Genomic DNA, 19,440 nt, shown 5'->3' with positions numbered 1-19,440 from the left:
ATCGATATCCCGATATCTTCATCGTTTTCAGAGAAAACAATGAGTTTATTTTTTCTTAAATAATATTGTTCATCATTTCTTTTTCAAATAATTGACTTTATAATTTTAAGGTATTCATAAAAATTATAATTTCACTCATAGTTTAGGCACTTGAATTTCTCTATACAAGTCAAAGGTTATTTGTCAGCTTGATTTTTATTATTAAAATGAATATCTTCGTAAAGAAAAACTGCTACAATTTAATAATGTAAAGATAAAATATAATTTATGTATGTATGTAACAGTGCACCCTCACTTTGTGACCTCCCTTCAAAGATGATCTATTGTGAAAGCGACCACTGTTTTGGAGTACATAAATCCTCATCGCCGCGGAAAACCAAAATTATCAGGAAACGTGAATGTTCGCCTCAGAATTCACAGTTTTTAATTAAACTTGATATGTATCGAGAAAATAGGCATTTTTAACAACTTACCATGAAGGCCATGTTAGCAGCAGGTGGTGTTACATTTCCCCGATATAAATTATGAAGAAAAAGAAGCTTCATCTCTTCTTCATGAGTTAAACCCCGTTCGCGGACATCTCTCTTGAGGTTAAGTCCGGTAATAGAAGAAACGTTAGTCTTAAATATATCAATAGGTGAATCCTCTACCAGTGGTTCTGAAATTAAAAGTTCATATTCACTATTAATCCATTCAGGAAAATATGTAGCCCTGTTCTCGAATATTTCACTATAAAATGGATCGTTCTTCCCGTCTGCCTGTTGACTGTTATTTATGACGGATTCTGATAATACACTTTTATTGTTTTTATTTATATTGTGCTTCTGCAAACAATAGCAATGATTCGTCAACCAGTGAAGAGTATAAACACCTCCAATTACATAGACTAATACATTTTCTAATGCAGAAAGCCGCATAGTTTGTAAACGTTTGAAAGTATCTTCCCTTGAATGACTGTCTGCAAGCATAACATCACCTAAAATGGCTTGCTAAGACTTCGGTTTTTATCCACCGGATATCCGCATTGTAGAACACGGAAGTGAAGATCGTGTTTAGAAATTTTTTGTGATGAAATTCTTAATTATTTATGCAGTTTGGTTTCATATTTTATTTTAAATTTCACTAAATATACTTTACTATTTTCTTTTAATATTTGTTTAACTTTTTTTTTGTCAAACCTTTTAAAAAGAAATAAAAAAGATTTCTGTAGAGCCTACTGTTAATTCTAGTTTCATACATACATTTTCTCTTTTATTCATACTTTTAACGAATAATAATAATTCAAATTTTAATGAATATATAAAGTATTTCCTCCCTCCTTTCTGCATGCCTTCGTGGTGAAACGGTAGCACACTCGGCGCGTATTCCACAGGTGCGGGTTCGAGTCCCGGCGAGGACATTATTCATTTTTCACACTTCAAAATAACCTAATGCCTCTACGAATATAAAATGAAAATTTTGATGTCGACACTATATGACTTTCTTGTACAGCCTATTAAATTATATATATTTTTTACTGCACTTCATTCAAAGCTATTTCCCCGAATTATTGTAATTTAATTAACCGGTTCTTCAAGGCAAGTTGAAAATGACATCAAAAACTGCAAATTTTGAAATTAAATGTTCCGGATTTTTGTCGTAAGGGAGTCAAACTTCTAATTTTATTCTTTCATAACGAGTAAAATCTTTTCGAAATAAAAGTATAGGAACTGGGAGACGTCTTAAAGGTTAGATTTCGTTACTTGTTCAAAATTGTTTTTTAATTTGATATACCGAAATATTAATATTTTTGTCATTTAAAATACTTCTATAAATTGAAAACATATGACTACGACCAACGATTGCAAAAGTAAAGACCGAGTAAGGACTTTTAAGCAGGGTAAAAGGATATATATCAACCCCCTTACCTTATTACATATATACGTTTGGTACTGCAGATTGCAATAAAAAAGGGAGATGCACAACTAGATGTTAAAGCAATCCCATATATAAAATTTCAAAGTTCTACGGCTAATACCTTTTGCGTTATGCGAGATACGTACGTACGTACAGACGTCACGAAAAAAATCCATTTAAAATTCGCCTTGGAATAAAGAATCCTTTATTCTGCCAGTAGGTACAGATGTCACACAAAAATAATCAAAATGGATTCGAGAACGGTCAAAATGTATATTTCTATTTTTTGGTGATTACAATACTTCATTTACTTCGTACGAGGAAGGGAATAAAATCTGATGTGGACAACAAATGACCCCCTGCTGATTCCATTTTTTATACAGCAACGAGCTTTAAGTGAAGTGTTACTTCAAGTTGATCGTTTGTAAACAAAATATAATTTTTGTTCCAATAAATAGAAAGGTCCATAATACGAAGTTTTTAATTATATTTTACAGACCTTGTACCACTATTCACTTAACATAGTTACTGCACTGAAAATGTTGAAATAAATTTATTAAATAACAAATACGACATTTTATCATAACATCATTTATTTTACCTGTCAAACTTTTAGTTTTAAGTTTTGATATGAATATATTGCTTATCTGATACACCGACAAAACGCAGTGCAAAAAACATCTTTAACTATTGTCGAAGGTTCCCTTCACACGATATGTAAGAATCACGATATGTAAGAATAAATAAGAAGGAATAAAAAGCCTAATTTCATCTCGTTGGTTGTTCAAGCGTAATTTTCTATAATGAATGATGCCTTTTCTTTGAAAATATTCTCGGTAAAGTGCAGAATCGCTCACTTATTTGTTTGTCGCTTTTTACAAGGGTAAAAACAATTGGATTTTTGTCAATTTTCTTTTACTTTTTAAGTGAAAATAGGTCGATGTGTACATAGATAAAGCCAAGGGTGTGCGCAGTGCCATATTTGTGCAATTCTAGGATTTTTTTTTTTTTTTTTTTTTTTTTTTTTTTTTTTAAGTGAAAATAGGTCGATGTGCACATGAATATCAAGTATGTGCAATTCTTAAAAACGCGTCAAACAGTGGGTGATTCTGCACTTTACCCAAAATTTTATTGTCGACTTTTCGTCAAGGGCAATTCCCAAATTGTTAAATCCATAGGATATTAAAAAAGGATTTAAAAATTAAAGTAGTATTTCAATGGAGTCTTAAGAAATGTAGAACTATATAAACTTACGCAATGAAATCAGCGCGTACGCTAGATTTGGCGCGCTGTTAAATGAGCGGGTTTGCTAGATTTGGCGCTTTTGCGCATACATTTTCGCTGCAATTTTTTACGGTCCTCAAAACGGAATAGTACCATCATTTCTAACGTTTTGTAATCCAAAGATGAAGAAAGCGAAGTGAACTTATTGTGAAATTATTAATTTTCTTACAAGAGGGCTTCCATCAAAAATCATTATCAATGAAAATTCATGAAATAAGGAAAGCTTAGAGAGGAAAACTTGCAGTTCTGATAATGCATGTTAAAAGGAAGATGTTAAAATCATTTCAAAGAACAGAACAAACGTTGATGATACTAGATCTCTGTATTGATCTTTTTTATAGGATCTGACATCGATGTAATGGCAAAATTGCTTTCACTCAGTGTGAGTAGTTAAAACAGCTATTGCGCTTAGCAACTGAAAATAATCAACTCTCGCTTATTCTGTAACATGCAAATTTCACATGTCGTTAAAAACGTGTGCAGTGTCAGTTTTAACGAATAACTGAATTTGCTTCTCATTTGTAATTAAAAATAATAAAGAAATACATTCTCTTCTGAAAAGAAAAACAATTTCCTTTCAATTTGAAATTCATTTTGATAAATTATCAAATAATCCAATAAGAGATAAATTACAGAAAGTGCATTTATTTTACGATACGGTATTCATATTACGAAGTTTAGCAATTTAAATTAGGCTTTGATCCAAAAATTGAATATCAAACGCTCATTGCAGGCATTTTAATTTTACAAATAATCATGAACAGGACTTTGCTTCTTTTTTTTTATGTGCGCATACTTTAAACGTTCCTGGGGCCATGCCCTTCTAGATTCAAAACTGTATCTTCAGACCTACCGTAATCTGGATTTTGCGCTAAATTTAATCCACGAGAAAATCTTCCGGCATAATAGTCATATTCTGAATTTGGCCAATGAATGCACTCTATCTGAAATTCGATTTTACCTTTTGGGTCTTTCGACCACCTCCAGTATGGCTCATAACCTTTAAAAAGTCGGATTTTGTCGTAGTCATCCAGAGGATTTATGAACATACCAGGCGTTGGCACTTTGCAGCAATAATTAAAACACACCGGCATCTGTTGCTTGGGCTTTGTTGCGATACCAGAACTATACATATTGAGATCTTTGTCTGTCTATACAGAAGATTTAAAAGAAGAGCTTATAATTTACTTTTAAGCTAAGAGATTTGTATGAAAGCACTAATCTTAAAGCTTCAAATATCGGAACGAGCACCTCGAATTACATTGTTTTCGTAGATGTTGCCATAGTAACTTTTGAAACACGAAAGTAATTTTCTTGGAAACGAGCGGCGCATGTTAGGCGTGAAACGGAGCTGTTCGCTTCAAGTTTTAAAATAAGATCATTTCTATAAGTATTCATAAGATCATTTCTATAGTATGATTAGCGAGTTCACTCACAGAACTTCGCAAAAATTTGCTCATCGAAGACGTACTTTCCACCCCATCCTCCTTCCATTTGAGCACCAGGGAAGCCGTGACAGTAGCATGCGACAACTGAGATATGCACTTTTTAACATTATTGCATTCACATTATTGCATCCCAACATCTCCAGCTAATGAAGTGACTAGCTCGACGTCATGTATATACGCAAGGCTCATCCTCGCTTATCACGAGAAATTTTTTTCTCAATTAAGAACTATTCAATGATATGTCAGGAAAGTTATGCGCTTCCACACATCGCTACACACAGCATGTGGCTTTCCCAGCCTACGAGCCTGTTGAACGTGCCTCGCACCTAAGCCTTCAAGTTTTAAATTACTTCTAGTAACGTAAGACTTAAGACATAAAGGTACTAAAAGTAATAATTTTTTTAAAAAGTAACAACGAAAGGTGCACTTCAAATATTAAATCAATTATTTAACATAATAATAATAAATAAATAAATAAAAATCTGAAAGGCTTCAGATTTTAAATTATTAAATTACGTCCAAAGCGGCGTTTTTTTAACATTTTGTGTGTTACCTTTATTTATTAAAAATCACGTTCTTCGCACTTAAACCATTAAATTCAGTTCAACACCAATATCGCAAAATAACTTTAAAATGAGCCTATCTTTAGAATTTCAAATACAGAGTCTCGCGCGCTGGAGATTTTTTTTTTTTTTTTTTTTTTTAAATTTTTTGTTGTTGTTCAGTGTTGCGATTGCTCGCTTTGAAATTGTTTAGTTTGTTAATCAAAAATTAGTTGAAGTATTATAAAATATAAAATCGATAACAAAACAAATTTCAAATTCAAATTAGGGCTCCCACATGCCCATATTCTATGGAAAATCACGTTATTCAAATTTTGATGACCGTTGTTTTATCACAATGCGACAAACATACAGGCATTCTTGCAGATTCTTCATTATTTAATTTTTTAAATATAATACAGGTCGATAATATTCGGTGCAACAATTTGAAAAGTGAAACAACGCTTATCGTGAATCGATGCAAAATGCCAAAACGAAATTAATCCTTCTGGGCAAATTGCCTCTTTGGACTAACGAAAATCTGAAAGCTTTCAGATTTTATATTACGCCCAAAGGGGTGTTTTATTAACGTTTTGTTGGTTACCTTTATTTACTAAATATCATGTTCTTCGCACTTAAACCATAAAATTCAATTCAACAGCAATATAGTTTTTTTTTTTTTTTTTTTTTTTTTTCTTACAGTGTTACCATTCCTCACTTTGAAATCGTCGAGTTTCTTAATCAAAAACTCGTTAGTGTTACAAAATATGAAATCGATAATAAAACAAATTCCAAATTAGAACTCACAGATGCCGATATGCAAAAGCATATCTGTATGTAACTGCTAAATACCTGCTATGTAATATGTTGTAAAGTATAGTGTATTAATATTTATAAGTATCTGTAAAAAACTGCTATGTAAGATACTGTAAGCTATTTCGCAAGCGTTTATATATATACATATATATTATCAGCAGGTAACCAACGTACGACACGTAAGTGCGTATAATATGTAAGTGTATATTTAGTGTGCGTTTAAACATTAAACACCATTTGCACTTAGGCAGCTGAGGTTGGTAGTTCGCTAAAACCATCGAAACTAGTCCTGTAAAAATTTAGAAATACAAGTCTGATTTTCGTTGTTTGACTTCTAAATTAATGTGTAGGTTTTACGGTCACGTGTATAAATTCCCGTTGAGCTTATATTCAATGTTCAACTACGAAGTGCACAGTATATGTAAGTATTTGTTGAACGAAGCGTAATATGTTTTTTGGTTAAGTCTATGTTAAATGTTCGGTGTTTAATTGTCAGGAGCCCAACGTATGTACGTATTGTTACGCATTTGGTAATTAAATAGTTAATGTTAGTAGAATTATAAATAAAATTATTTTGTTCCCCGTACAGTGCAGGGTGTGACGAATATCAAAAGAAAGCTAAGCCGGAAAATTAAAAATACCAGAGCACGTGCATTTAACATTTAATAAATAAATATCTCTTTTTGATATCGAGAAATTGCTAGAACAATCTCGCGCGTGATTTAAAAAGCTTATAAAAAGGAGGAAAACCTCTCAATTGAGTTAGTTACTCTATTTATTTCCAAAAACTACAAAAAACTTCATTTTTCGAACTCTGACTCCTCGACCAATCCTAATGCCGGACGCTGATCACGTGTTTCTGTTCTTCTAGACTCACCCAGAAGCTTAGACTTTCATTTCCACATTTCATTCGCCATTGATATAATCACCCACGATATGCCATGATATGCAATATAGCAAAACTTATTTTATGAGTTCTCTCATTTATTGATCTCGCCTTCGGGCTCGATGCATTTTTAAAGAAACTTCTTAAATTTTTAACTTTTTGCAAGAGCGTAGCTAGAGTTTCCAGCGCCCGGGGACAACTGAAAATTTGCGCCCTTTTCTGCGTGCCAAGAACGGAAAACTTTTCATTAAAAAATTTCGTAGCATCAATTTGGCGCCCCTTGAATGCTGCGCCCGAAGACAGATGTCCTCCCTTGCCCCACCCTAGCTACGCCACTGACTTTATGGCCTATGGTATGGCCTATGGCCTATGGTTTATGGCCTATGGTATATACTGGTAAGAGCTCTTAGTAGCTAAAGCCAGCAGTAAAAATATAATGCAATATCCAATTCAGTTAGTTGTTGTTTTAAGAGTTTGTTTAGAAAACTGTTCTTATTGACGGTAGCGAATTCGCGAATTAGCTTTCTCTAGCTGTTTTGAATTAAGTTCTCTTGAACGTTTGAGTAGTTAAAAGATAACTACTGTGAGATATTGTAATACTGTACGAATAACTGAGGAAATTGAAGCATTTGTTTTATTTGTGGTGATAATAATAAATTTTGTTTATTTTTCATCGGACTTGTGCAGTCATTTCATAACGAATCAGTACGCACGCAACAGTATATTTTAAACCAAGCATAATATGTAAGCGTATTTCTAATTGTACTTATGATCAATTGCATTGTACAGGGCAAATGTAAATCATTAGCCTTGTACGGTCATATTATCCTACTTCCATTTTTTTTTTTTTTTTCCAATAAACTCTCGATGCGGTCCTCGTGGGACGCCGAGAAGGTGTTGCGTTAGACATTTGTGGGGTCCGAACTATACCCGAACAGTCTATAAAAGCCGCCCGGGTATCCGGATTCTGCTGTCACCTAGCGTAGAGTGGTTGCGTACGAAATCTGTTGCGTACGAAATCCTATCTGTTGCGTACGAAATGTTGTAAAAAAAACTTTACTTTTCTAAAAAAAAAACAAAGAAACAACGTTTATTAATATTATTTTTACAAATATCAAAGATTGCAGAATAAATCCGATGGCTTCGCATTGCAGACGAGGTATCGGTTTCATCGCTTCTTGCCCCATCTAAAAGTAGTGCCTAGACCGTATTGGGGTGGGCTTTTAAATGTATGCCCATCGACACGTGCGATTCCACGGCCATAAGTTGCTCCAACTTCCAGACTCATATCTTTCTTCTTACTTTCCCACACTTTCGTTCCAACTCCAGCATTAAATGCCGTCTGAAAGTTGCGCAAGTTGTTTCCACCACCTACTGCATCTAATTTGAATTGAGGCTAAAAAATGAATATTGGTTTTAAATACAGACTTAAATTTACCATTTGAATACAAACAAAATTTAATTGTGTACTTTAAAAAAAATCATAGGTTCATTTGTACTTTACATTTGGTAGAAATAATTCAAAATGATAATTCCAATTTAACTTTGCTAGTTCTACCTTTACATTTAGTATAGTTAGATAACAGCTTAATATCTCTTAATTTAGAAGTCAAACAACAAAACAGCTTAATACCTATCTTATATAATTTAACTAACCTTCAGAAGGGCAATTTTAAATTTACTATTCCATTCTAAATTTAAATATAAAAAATCTTTTGTAATAGATGTAAATCTTTTGTAAAATCTTTTGCGGATAGTGTTTCAAAAAGAACATTATAAAAATGTAAAAGAACGTGTAAAATATATGAAATATATTATGTCGTAGGTTTCCATATGCTGGCTTAAATTATGCAAGGTAAATTAATATGAGATATTGTGTGGTTAAAATGACTGCTTCTGATAATCATCATCATAAGTTGATGATAAAGATACAAGAAAAATTTATAAAAATTTATTGATGTAGACGCAGATGCAGCTACAAAGAATAGTTTTTTACAAGGACTATAAAGAACAGAGCTTTTTATTTCCATATTAGACCTAGCATTTTGAACTTGGAAAACAAGCACGTTTATTTCTTAAATGTACACAAATAAATACATTCGTAATTTTAAATTACTCAACAATTCCCAATATCTTGGGAATCAATATAATTATCTGGAAATCCCAGATAAGGCAACCGCATATTTTATTTTATGAGGTATTATAAGGTATTTTATATAATTACACAAGGTATTTATTATAAGGTATCTTGATGCGTATTCGAGAGGTCCAGGTTCGAGTCCCGACGAAGGCATTGTTCATTGTTCTCATCTTCTGTTCCCCCCCCAAAAAAGGAAAACCTGATGATTCTACAATATATAAACTAAATATTCAATAAATAATTAAACCTATCTAAAATGTATAAAAAACGTTATTAGGCGTAAAGTGAAGTAAAGCAGTGTAATTCCTAGGTCAATATTTAATATTGTTACGTTTTTCTTCTTCTGACAACAGCTGTTACGTTTTTTTTCCCTTCCTTCACGTTCGTACGGGGTTCGTGTGGATTTGGAGTGAATAACGACGACACTTGATGAAGTATCGAAACACACTTTATTTAACCAGTACTAATCAAGACAGCTCCAAAACACTTTTACAGTCGTCGATGAACTACTATGAACAAGCTGACACGATCATCGACACAGCCTCCAGGTTATCAGGGTATCACGGTGGAGACAGCTTCACTGCAAAGCACCAGAGTACAGCTCCCGACTCTACTCGAAGACCCACTCGGCACTCGCTGCCCGGCTGTCAACTCGGATCGACTCCGCAGGGATTGACTCGCTAGACGAGACACCAACTCGCAGCAGGCTTTAAGTAGTTTTTGGCTTGTGTTCGAGAACATTCTGGGCTAAACCGGTAAGAATTCGTTCCAGAAGGTTCTCCATCTGTCCATGGCATATCGCTAATTTTGTCGCCAAATGGGCGATTTCTCGCCAAATTTGGCAACCCTGCCTTCCCTTGCCACTTTATGGTAACCCTAAAACTGCTTTGCGGCGAAGCCATCTTACCGCGCCTGTACATTTCGTAACAATATATTATTTCGGGAATACCTACGGAACAGAAAATTTAATAATTGTGTAACGCATGTCAAATTGTGTCAATCATTACATTTATGGTGAATTATATCATAAAAATAATAACTGTGTAAAACATGTTAAAATTCAAAGGAAAAATATGAAAAAGGCCTTACCTCTCCTACTTTGGGCTCTGGTGGCTTTTCATTGCATAATACTGAAATAAATAAATAAAAACATAAATACTCTTAAATTATTAGGGTTAAGTAAAAACTCACAAAGATCTAAATCTACCCATCTTTATGATACCATAAGTTATATTATAAAAAGTACATTATGACAGTATATTTTAAATTTGTTAATTTTAATAACCCATTAATCAACTAATTAAATTTTAGAGTTTTAATTGTTACAATAGTGGAAAGCAGGTAAAAATCATAAAATTTCGTTATATTCTGTTACTTTTTTGTGCAGTTTTTCTTATTTTTCACGTAAATTAATAGATTAAAAAAACGAAGGAATATTTGCAAGCAGAAAACTATTTGGTGCTGAAAACAGACAATAAGGGGTTGGCCTTTTACAATTGTCTCCTAATTAATGCTTTAAAACCTTTGGTAAGTTCGATTAATTTTTAAAGTATTATAATAAATAAAGGAGAATTTCATGCCTAAAAGCATGATTAAAAAAAAACTGAGGTTAAATATATTAATTAGATTTATTTTACATTTTTACTCTAGCATTTAATAAAGATGATTACATAAGTAAAATATTTTAAAATGATTTTTACATATAATAAAAAATACGCAGAACGGTAGCTTATGGGTTTTTTTAATTACATAATTACGGATTTGAGACGTAGGCTGCAACCAAACAAAATCGGCAGGGTGTCGAATAATCCACAAATTACTTCTTTGAATACGCAGCTTATTCATTTTTAATTCATAGCCATTATTTCCCTTGACAGCTTCGGGTCAAAACAACTCTTGCATTCCCTGACCGTACTTGGAATATCACCCGATTTCTCATTCTGTGCCACTTACATCTCTAACAGTTAATTCCAACTACAAATTTAGTTCAATATTTGAGCTCCCTCTTATCCTTTATTAAAAACAAAACTATTATAACTATTGTAACTTCCTTAGAACGGTCAAATATAACTTAAAATTCTTCAAAAGCTCCTTTATTCCTCACGTGAAGGCTCACCAGGGCCACAGAAACTTCAATGACAAAAGTCTTGAATAAAGATCACGTCGGAGAGAATTTTTTTGTCTTTGGAAAGATATAGTTTACAAAGAATTTGTTCCAAAGAGGTAGACTTGTAGAGACATTAGGTATTTTGTGGAAGTAGGAAAGGTGAAAAATTAGCAACGCTTTCGCCGGTAATCGAACCGCAGACCTCTGGAATAGCGCCCAGCGTGCAGACCACCACACCACGAAGGCATGCCAAGAAGGCGGGAGAAATACCTTATAGACTGTAGACTCTATATTTTATAAAGGCATAATGTGGAGATTTCTGAAAATATTTAGTGCATTAGGCATGGAAAAGCTCTATCAAATAACCGAATTCTGCTGAACGACCATGTGCTGTCACACAATTTTATTCTCTTGAAGCAGTTTCTAGAAAAGAAAAGTCTCATAGTTTTCACATTCCCTGTCTTATCCACCACATTCGGCACCACAGTTTACAATCGTCTTTCCCTAAGGGAAATCTCAACTCAAAGATTATTAACCGTTCACTGCGTGGTGATGCATATATGAAGGGAATGAGACTATTCGCCACGGGGATTTCGCCGTGACCGTTTCGCCGTCAAGACATATTTTTCTTTACAAGACTGTATTATATCTTGCCGTATTATATTGATTTAAATTAATAACTGTTTAGTTTAATAATTTAATAAACATTTTATCTAAAATAATATATAAAATGTTGTGTACAGTTTTATACAAATACACCGTTACACATGACATATTAATTTTAAGAGAGCAAGATGCTGACAAGATTCCAAAGTAATTCCGTTTTCCATTCAGATTTCATAAAAAATGTTAATTTCCTGCTTGTATGAGTGATTTCTCTGAACTAGCCGATGAAATTTTCAAGAAATTTTGACAAATCGTGTAAACATTGTACCCGCATAATTTTAAAATCGGTAATATAACTTCTGGTTATAACAGAAGTTTAGCCCCAGTTCTCTTTGATACTGACATATTTTCCAACTAACTATTTGTAATTTCTTTATATCTCATACTTGTAAATAACTATTATACACTGACTACCAATAAGTATTTGGACACCTGTGGTAGAAAAGAAAAACTAACTTTATTCAAAATCAACAGTTGGTAGAGCCTCCACGAGAGGTAATTACAGCGTGGACCCTCCGGGGCATACTTTCCACAAGTCTTTGTATGACAGTATTTTCATCCACTCGGCTTGGAGAAGACATAGAAGTTCATTCACCGATTTTGCACGGGTAGTGCACCCCTGAATTCGGCGATGCAACTCGTCTCAGAGGTTCTCGATAGGGTTCAGGTCTGGACTCTGGGCAGGCCAGTCCATTCGATGAACTCCATTGGCACCATACCAAGCCTTGGTTAACGTCGAAACATGACAACTGGCATTGTCGTCCTGAAAGTAATAGGGGTCCAACCCGTAAAACTGCCAAAACGTAGGAAGCCCATTGCCATCCAAAATAGTGCAGTAGGCATCGGAGTTGAGCTTACCATGAATGGGGACCAAGGGTCCCAGCCCATACCAGGAGAAACACCCCCAGACCATAATTCCACCTCCGCCGAACTTGACTGTTGGCACAATGCATTCTGGCAGGAGACGTTCTCCAGGTAGACGCCAGACCCAGACCCTGCCATCCAAACGGTAAAGGGTAAACCTTGATTCGTCACTCCAAAGAACCCGTTTCCCCTGATCTCTACGGTCCAATTTCGATGTGCTTTGCACCACATTAACCGAGCAACGCGGTTGGACTTTGTGATCAAAGGCTTATGGGCAGCAGCGCGACCATGAAAACCGAGCAGATGTGCTTCCTTACGGATGGTATTCATTGAAACAATACTCCCGGATGCCTGTTGAAGCTCCTCGCGGATGAGGGCCATCAGTTGGGTGCGGTTCTTCCGAATTTCTCTGGACAGCACTCGTCGGTCTCTATCTCCCAGTTTCGTTGGTCTGCCGACTCGGGGCACATTCCGACAATCACCGCTCACCTTCCACTTCTTAATCACATAGGCCACTGTCGATTTTGGGTACTTCAGATCGCTAGATATGTCCCTTAAGGATCGGCCACATTTGTAATACCCGATAATTATCCCTTTCTCGAAATCAGAAAGCTCCGAACTGCGAGGCATCTTGCATGCGACTAAAGCCGATGCTGTTTCCTACACGACATATATCGGCGGAGACCGTGACGTACCTTAGGACCGCAGATATCGTCATTTGCATAGGTGTCCAAATACTTATTGGTAGTCAGTGTATATATTAAAAGCAACCTTTATTAAGTATACAAAAGGTAAACAGAATTATTAAACTCGTAAATAAATTTAATACGAGTATAATACGGCAAGCTAAAGTAGTCATGTAAAGAAAAATATGTCTTAACGGCGAAACGGCCACGGTGAAATAGCGACAGCGAAATGTTCTAGACCCTATATGAATCATACCAATTTTTACTGAATTTAGCATTGAAAAAGATACAAAGCAGACGGTTTACTGAGCTGATTTTTATCTTAATATATCCATATCAATGTTTAGCTTTTCTTTTCCCTAGTAGATGGCAGCATAAAAGTGCACTCTTTATTTCATGAGTGCCAAGAACACAGAATACATTTCTGTTCAGTTGTCAAGCTAGCTTTTTGTTATTTATAAATTCTATATTAGAGTTACACATTATTTATAAATTCGATATTAAAAATTTTACTCTATATATCTGTAATATTTAACCAGAGAATTGTTTTAAATTGAAATGTTTCAATTTTTCTGTTTGATTCATATATGCATTACTATGGAGCTTGATATATATTATTAGGCTTCACTCTAGAGTGAAGCTTGATATATATATGAATCGGGTTAAAATTTAAAGTGGATTTTTAATTACTTCATAATACCTTTTATTTCATGTTTGTTTTTATATCAGCAATACCCGCTCGATATTTGCACGCATTGTTGTTATTCAGAGTCATAAAATATGAATTTTATGTCTCTTATTATGTAGTATGTATTGAAAATTCTTTGATTTTGTTTATTAATGCTCATTTAGAGGGTCATTGTTTTCAAACCATTTTTATGTGGACTCAGTGGATTTGCTCGTAACTTCGAGGTATATTCATGGCAAGAAAATCTACCTCACAACCGCTCAGTAAATGAAGGCAGAACTGGACGCCAGTGAAAATGTTGTGATTAAACTTTGTACAGAGATTCCTCGAAATCAAAATTTCAAATTGTATTTCAACAACTTTTACACTTCAGTTTAGCTGATGAGGGGGCATTCTTTGTTTGAGAACTGTGCTTAGAAACATAATTCCTGGTCGTAAGCTCCCTGCAGATGAGCGACTAAAGAAAGAGTCGAAGAGAACAAGCATTGAATATGTTGCAGACTGTGATAGAATTGAAATATGTAATTTAGTGTGGAAAGACAATATGGCTCCTGTTGTCTACGTATTCTGGGAAACACCCCATTGAACAGATATCTAGATTCGATAGGAAGAAAAAAGAGACAGTTACTGCAGACTTCCCAAATGTTGTTAAACGATACAACAAACATATGTAGGCGTAGATTTGCTGAATAACCACATGGAAAGATACAAAATAAATCTGGGATCAGTAATGTGGTATATCAGACATTTTTACCACTTACTAGACCTTGCGATTATAAATGCGTGGCTGCTATACAAAAGTGTATTCCAAACTGACAGTTCAATCTAATTTTTAGTTTATTTTGAAGAGCATTTTTAATATATTTTATTCCCTATTTTAAGATGTCACAATGTTATTCTTCTTCCAATGACATAATATTGTAGCGCGCGTACCGGTTCGTCAGGAATTGAATGCACACGTCCGATGAAAAATAAACAAAATTTATTATCACAACAAATAAAACAAAATGCTTCAATTTCCTCAGATATTCGTACAGTATTACAATATCTCACAGTAGTTATCTTTTAACTACTCAAACGTTCAACAAAATTTAACCACTTGCGCTACGATTAAACTTCACGGTTGCGGTGCCGTGCGCTACAATATAACAAGCGGTAAAGCGTCTCATTTACGCTGCTCCGCGTCTGCGAGTGCAATCCAGAGCTGTAACTCGAGAAATAAACAATCTCGTTGTTAGGCGACGTGTGCACCACATTATTTTCTTTTGCGATAAATGCCTATCGACGTGGTGTTCACGTCGCTCGCGGTTTGAGACAAAAGCATCTCGACGTGCTGGCACGTCTTTTTAGCGCAAGTGGTTAATTCAAAACAGCTAGAGAAAGCTAATCCGCGAATTCGCTACAGTCAACAAGAGCAGCTTTCTAAACAAACTCTTAAAACAACAACCAACTAGCTAACGAATTGAGGGTTTTTCATGCCGCTTATATAAGCTTTTTAAATGCGCGAAAATTTTCTGATATTTTCTCGAAATCAAAAAGAGATATTTATTAAATGTTAAATGCACGTGCTCTTGTATTTTTAATTTTCCGGCTTAGCTTTCTCCTAATATTCGTCACGCGAATAAAACAATTTAATTTATAATTCAACTAACATTAGCTATTTAAATACCACATCCGTAACAATATTAATATTTGACAGTAAAACCTGCAATAATATTTTAAGTAAAATTAACATTTTACTACTGTTAAATTTAATTTGTTAATATTAATCAATTTCAGCTCCTAAATAAATCATAAACTACTTCATTTCATGCAAGTCTTTAAAATAAATATATGGCGTTCAATAATTGCAATCTTTCATTTCTTCTTCATTCGATTTATTTACTCTAAACTGGCCTACCAGTGGACGAAAGGATAAGAGCACAAAACATTTGACGGTTGTCCCGAATTGGTTTTCCTTAGACTGAAGAGGTTAATTTCAGTAGTCCTGCCTAAATTAGGTTAGGAAGAGGTTAATTTCAGTAATCCATCACCAAAGACCTACGTATATTTCTGACCGTATGCAGCTGAAAATGCCCAAGTATGGCTGAAACAACTCCAAAAGAGTAAGCTACTACTAAACTTAAAACTCTCATAGACTAACTGGCAATGAACTGCAAAACGAAAATCCAAAAGCAATCTAGAATTAATAAAGGAAAAAAGCTCTCACCACAGATCCGGCGGCTGAGTGGTGAATAATGAACTTAGTATTTTCTAGTCGCATCTTCAAGTGTTCTGTGCCAGTAACGGTATAAAATGCTAATCAGATATAAAATGGTGCTCTGTGTGTAAGCGAACCGCACATGTTTTTCAATGAACACATAAATTTTCAACTCTACGCACCTGATTTGTATTTCTCAGCGTCACCTTCAGTTATCAGGCAGACTATTCATAATTGAATTGTAAGCGAACTGTAAATAAGTGTGTAGTAATAGTCACAAAAATGATTGCTATGAATGTGACAAGCAAATATTACATAGGAACTCTGCAAATGCATGAACAGCACATACGATGTACATTAATATACCCAGTTGATAATGTTCAGTATAAATGCATTTGAATAACTTCTTATATCCAAGTTCCCACTGAATTCTAGTGTAAACTACTGTAAACTTGGAATCGCAATGCATAAAACATTGCTAAATTCCTCATTCGGCACAGTCAAAGTCTCGACAGAGTCTCTTTAATAACCACAGGTCACAAATACCCATCTTCCTATGTAACTTTATAAATTCTGCTACAAAATTTAATATTCCATAGAGACTTCTAGCGACAATAGAATGCTCAACCAATTGAGTACAAATTCTGTTTGTCATATAACAGATGGTACAGCAACTCAGCTGGTAAGTAAACCTGCCCTTCTCGTATTAAGCGAACAGAAGCTGCTTTAAATCTCATCAACGAAAACATCCGTCCTACGGGCATCAAACATCCGCTCTTAAAATCTCATCAACGAAAACATCCGTCCTACAGCATCAAACATCCGTTCTTAAAATCTCATCAACGAAAGCATCCGTCCTATAGCATCAAACATCCGTTCTTAAAATTCTCATCAACGAAAACATCCGTCCTACAGCATCAAATTTCCGTTCTTAAAATCTCATCAACTAACACAGTATTTTGATACACTGATACTTGTGATATAATACACTAATACTTGTGAAACTAATCAAGATTTTAAGTGATATATCTTCTCAAAGCCTTAAATTTTAAAAGAAATAAATTTGAATTAGCTAATTTTTCAAAATTTAAGAAAATATATATTACCTGCAATAAACTGCAAAAACAAAGTTATGCAAATAGTGATCACGAAGTAGTAATTCATCGTAATTACGTTTTAAGAAAAGATCTTTTTCACTGCAACTGTTCCTGAATTGGTAATCGCTGAGTACTGTCTTGATCATATTGAAGGTTGTATTTATATCACTCTGAATACAAAGGAAAATTGCGTTTTCCCCAGTGAAAGTCACTGAAAACGGGGAAGGATTTCAAAAGATGGTTTTCCCTTCCGACGAAATTCGAGGAAATGCAACCATTGTGCTTTCTGCTCTTTCCTATGAGTGTAATCGTTTATCGTTATTCAATGTTAGCGTGCTGAACAAATTTTGTTTTAACGAAATTTGATGTTTGAAAGGTACTTTCAGGACTCCTTTTCGTCAGATATTTAGTTACGTAAAATTGATATTAAATTATGAATTCATTATTAAACGACGAACGGAAGATCATTAAATCAGGACAGTTCTACAGCTGAAGTACCTATTGCATGTGGATTCATATGACATAAGAAATATTTTTTATTAATTTTAGAAAAGATCGATAACATTTCATAGGAAAACTTTAAATGTATAAAATAATATCTGAATTTTACCATTATTTTTAAATTATTAAATGCTTCACAACGTAACACATCATAAATATTTCTTAAAAATCAGATATTTCTATTATAAATGTGCGAAGTGAAACTAAAATGAATTTTAAATATTGGGAATGCCCTCTCAGACGGTTGGTTCTAAATGGCTTTGGTCTTCTGTGTAGGTGGTCTTTTTAACGAATTGATGTTCAGTACCAATATGTGTCTATGTCTTCAGAAATACTGATCATTTTCAAAGGGGATCATCTATGGATAGCTACTACCGCTTATGAGAGAAATTACTTTTTTTTTTAATTTAAGCTCATTGATTAAATACAAAATATAATGACCAAACATGAATATTTTTAAGCATAAAAATAACGCATCTTTTATTTTATTTATTTTTTTTTTTAACCTTGTAGAGACATTAGGGTTTATTTGGAAGGAAGACAGATTGAAAAATTAGCACCTGCCTTCGCCGGGAATCGAACCACGGACCTCTGGAACACCGGCCCAGCGTGCAGAACCACTACACCACGAAGGCACGCTGGGAAAGTGGGAGAAATACCTTATATACTCCCCTTTTTAAAGGAAGACTGGGGTTTTTAGGGGACCTAATCGCCAAATACCGGGTGTGGAGATTCATCATCCACGACCCTTTTTAGTTCGGGCGCCACTGTAGAGACATTATGATTTATTTGGAAGCAAGACAGATTGAAAAATTAGTAACGTCTTCGCCGGGAATCGAACCACGGAGCTCTGGAATACCGACCCAGCGTGCAGAACCACTACACCACAAAGGCACACTAGGAAAGTGGGAGAAAGACCTTATAACCTCAATCGCACTGAGTGGTAAACTTGTAGAGATGTTAGGTTATTTTGAAGCAGGAAACATGAAAAATGAGCAATGGCCTCGCCGGGACTCGAACCTGGATCTCTCGAATACGCGCCGAGTGTGCTAACCGTTACACCATGAAAGCATGCAAAAAGGAGGGAGAAAATGTACTCCCCCTTTTAAAGAGCAACTGGAGATTGGGGGACCCAGTCGCCAAATCCTAGTGGTGAAGAATCATCATCCACGACCTATTTTGGTTCGGGCGGCAATGTAGATTTATTAGGTTATTTTGATGCTGGAGTGGGCTAACAGTTACATCAGCATGCAGAAAGGAGGGCGAAAATACCTTATAAACTTGACAGTAAAAAAAAAACATACATTCAATTAAAAAGGATATCGCTTCTACACAGAAAACTATCATAAAGCTTAGGCTTAACGGGTATGCCAAGATAAGTTATTTTTTAATTTGCCTTAAGTATTTCCTGAATTGTTATTTTTAACGCTGTCTCGACCATTTCCTGAAAAACTTCCTTTCATACTGCGTTCTAAACTTTAAATATGTTTCTCTTTTTCGGTATTCATTTCCTTTTGCTGTTACCATGATTAGGAAAAATTCAGTTACATTAGAGGTCGATACATGAAAAGTTTTTGATTTTTGCTCAGCGTACAAGCAATAAGCTTAAATTTTTGTTA

At 34.5% G+C, this 19,440-nt stretch overlaps 2 protein-coding genes across 7 annotated transcripts in view; both read right to left on the bottom strand.

The window, feature by feature from the left end:
- LOC118182647 (cysteine-rich secretory protein 2-like) overlaps positions 1 to 980 on the bottom strand; it is a 56,737-nt gene extending 55,757 nt beyond the window's left edge. For all 6 annotated transcript variants that reach the window (XM_035352028.2, XM_035352030.2, XM_035352033.2 and 3 more), the window contains exon 1: positions 474 to 980. In XM_035352028.2, the coding sequence (XP_035207919.1) occupies positions 474 to 968 (495 nt within the window). In that variant the 5' untranslated portion in view covers positions 969 to 980. The remainder of the gene's footprint in view (positions 1 to 473) is intronic.
- A 6,963-nt stretch (positions 981 to 7,943) lies between these two features.
- Positions 7,944 to 17,464, bottom strand: LOC118182651 (uncharacterized). Its single transcript, XM_035352037.2, has 3 exons — positions 17,330 to 17,464; positions 10,102 to 10,142; positions 7,944 to 8,268 (listed from the first exon to the last, which is right to left on the bottom strand). The coding sequence occupies exons 1-3, from the start codon at positions 17,385 to 17,387 to the stop codon at positions 8,041 to 8,043; spliced, it is 327 nt and encodes a 108-aa protein (XP_035207928.1). The 5' UTR covers positions 17,388 to 17,464; the 3' UTR covers positions 7,944 to 8,040.
- Positions 17,465 to 19,440: the final 1,976 nt, after the last annotated feature.

This window comes from Stegodyphus dumicola, chromosome 9 (genome assembly GCF_044657685.1).
Source record: "Stegodyphus dumicola isolate Sdum_Otavi_A_Nest chromosome 9, ASM4465768v1".
Lineage (NCBI taxonomy): Eukaryota > Metazoa > Arthropoda > Arachnida > Araneae > Eresidae > Stegodyphus > Stegodyphus dumicola.
Note: the sequence above shows the minus strand (reverse complement) of the source record. Positions and strands in the feature narration are given on the sequence as shown.

Coding starts and splice junctions, on each gene's coding strand:
- LOC118182651 (XM_035352037.2), bottom strand. CDS start 17,387: ATGAATTACTACTTCGTGATCACTATTTGCATAACTTTGTTTTTGCAG. Junction 10,143..17,329: donor GTTTTTGCAGTTTATTGCAG/GTAATATATATT, acceptor TATTTATTTCAG/TATTATGCAATGAAAAGCCA. Junction 8,269..10,101: donor CAGAGCCCAAAGTAGGAGAG/GTAAGGCCTTTT, acceptor TTCATTTTTTAG/CCTCAATTCAAATTAGATGC.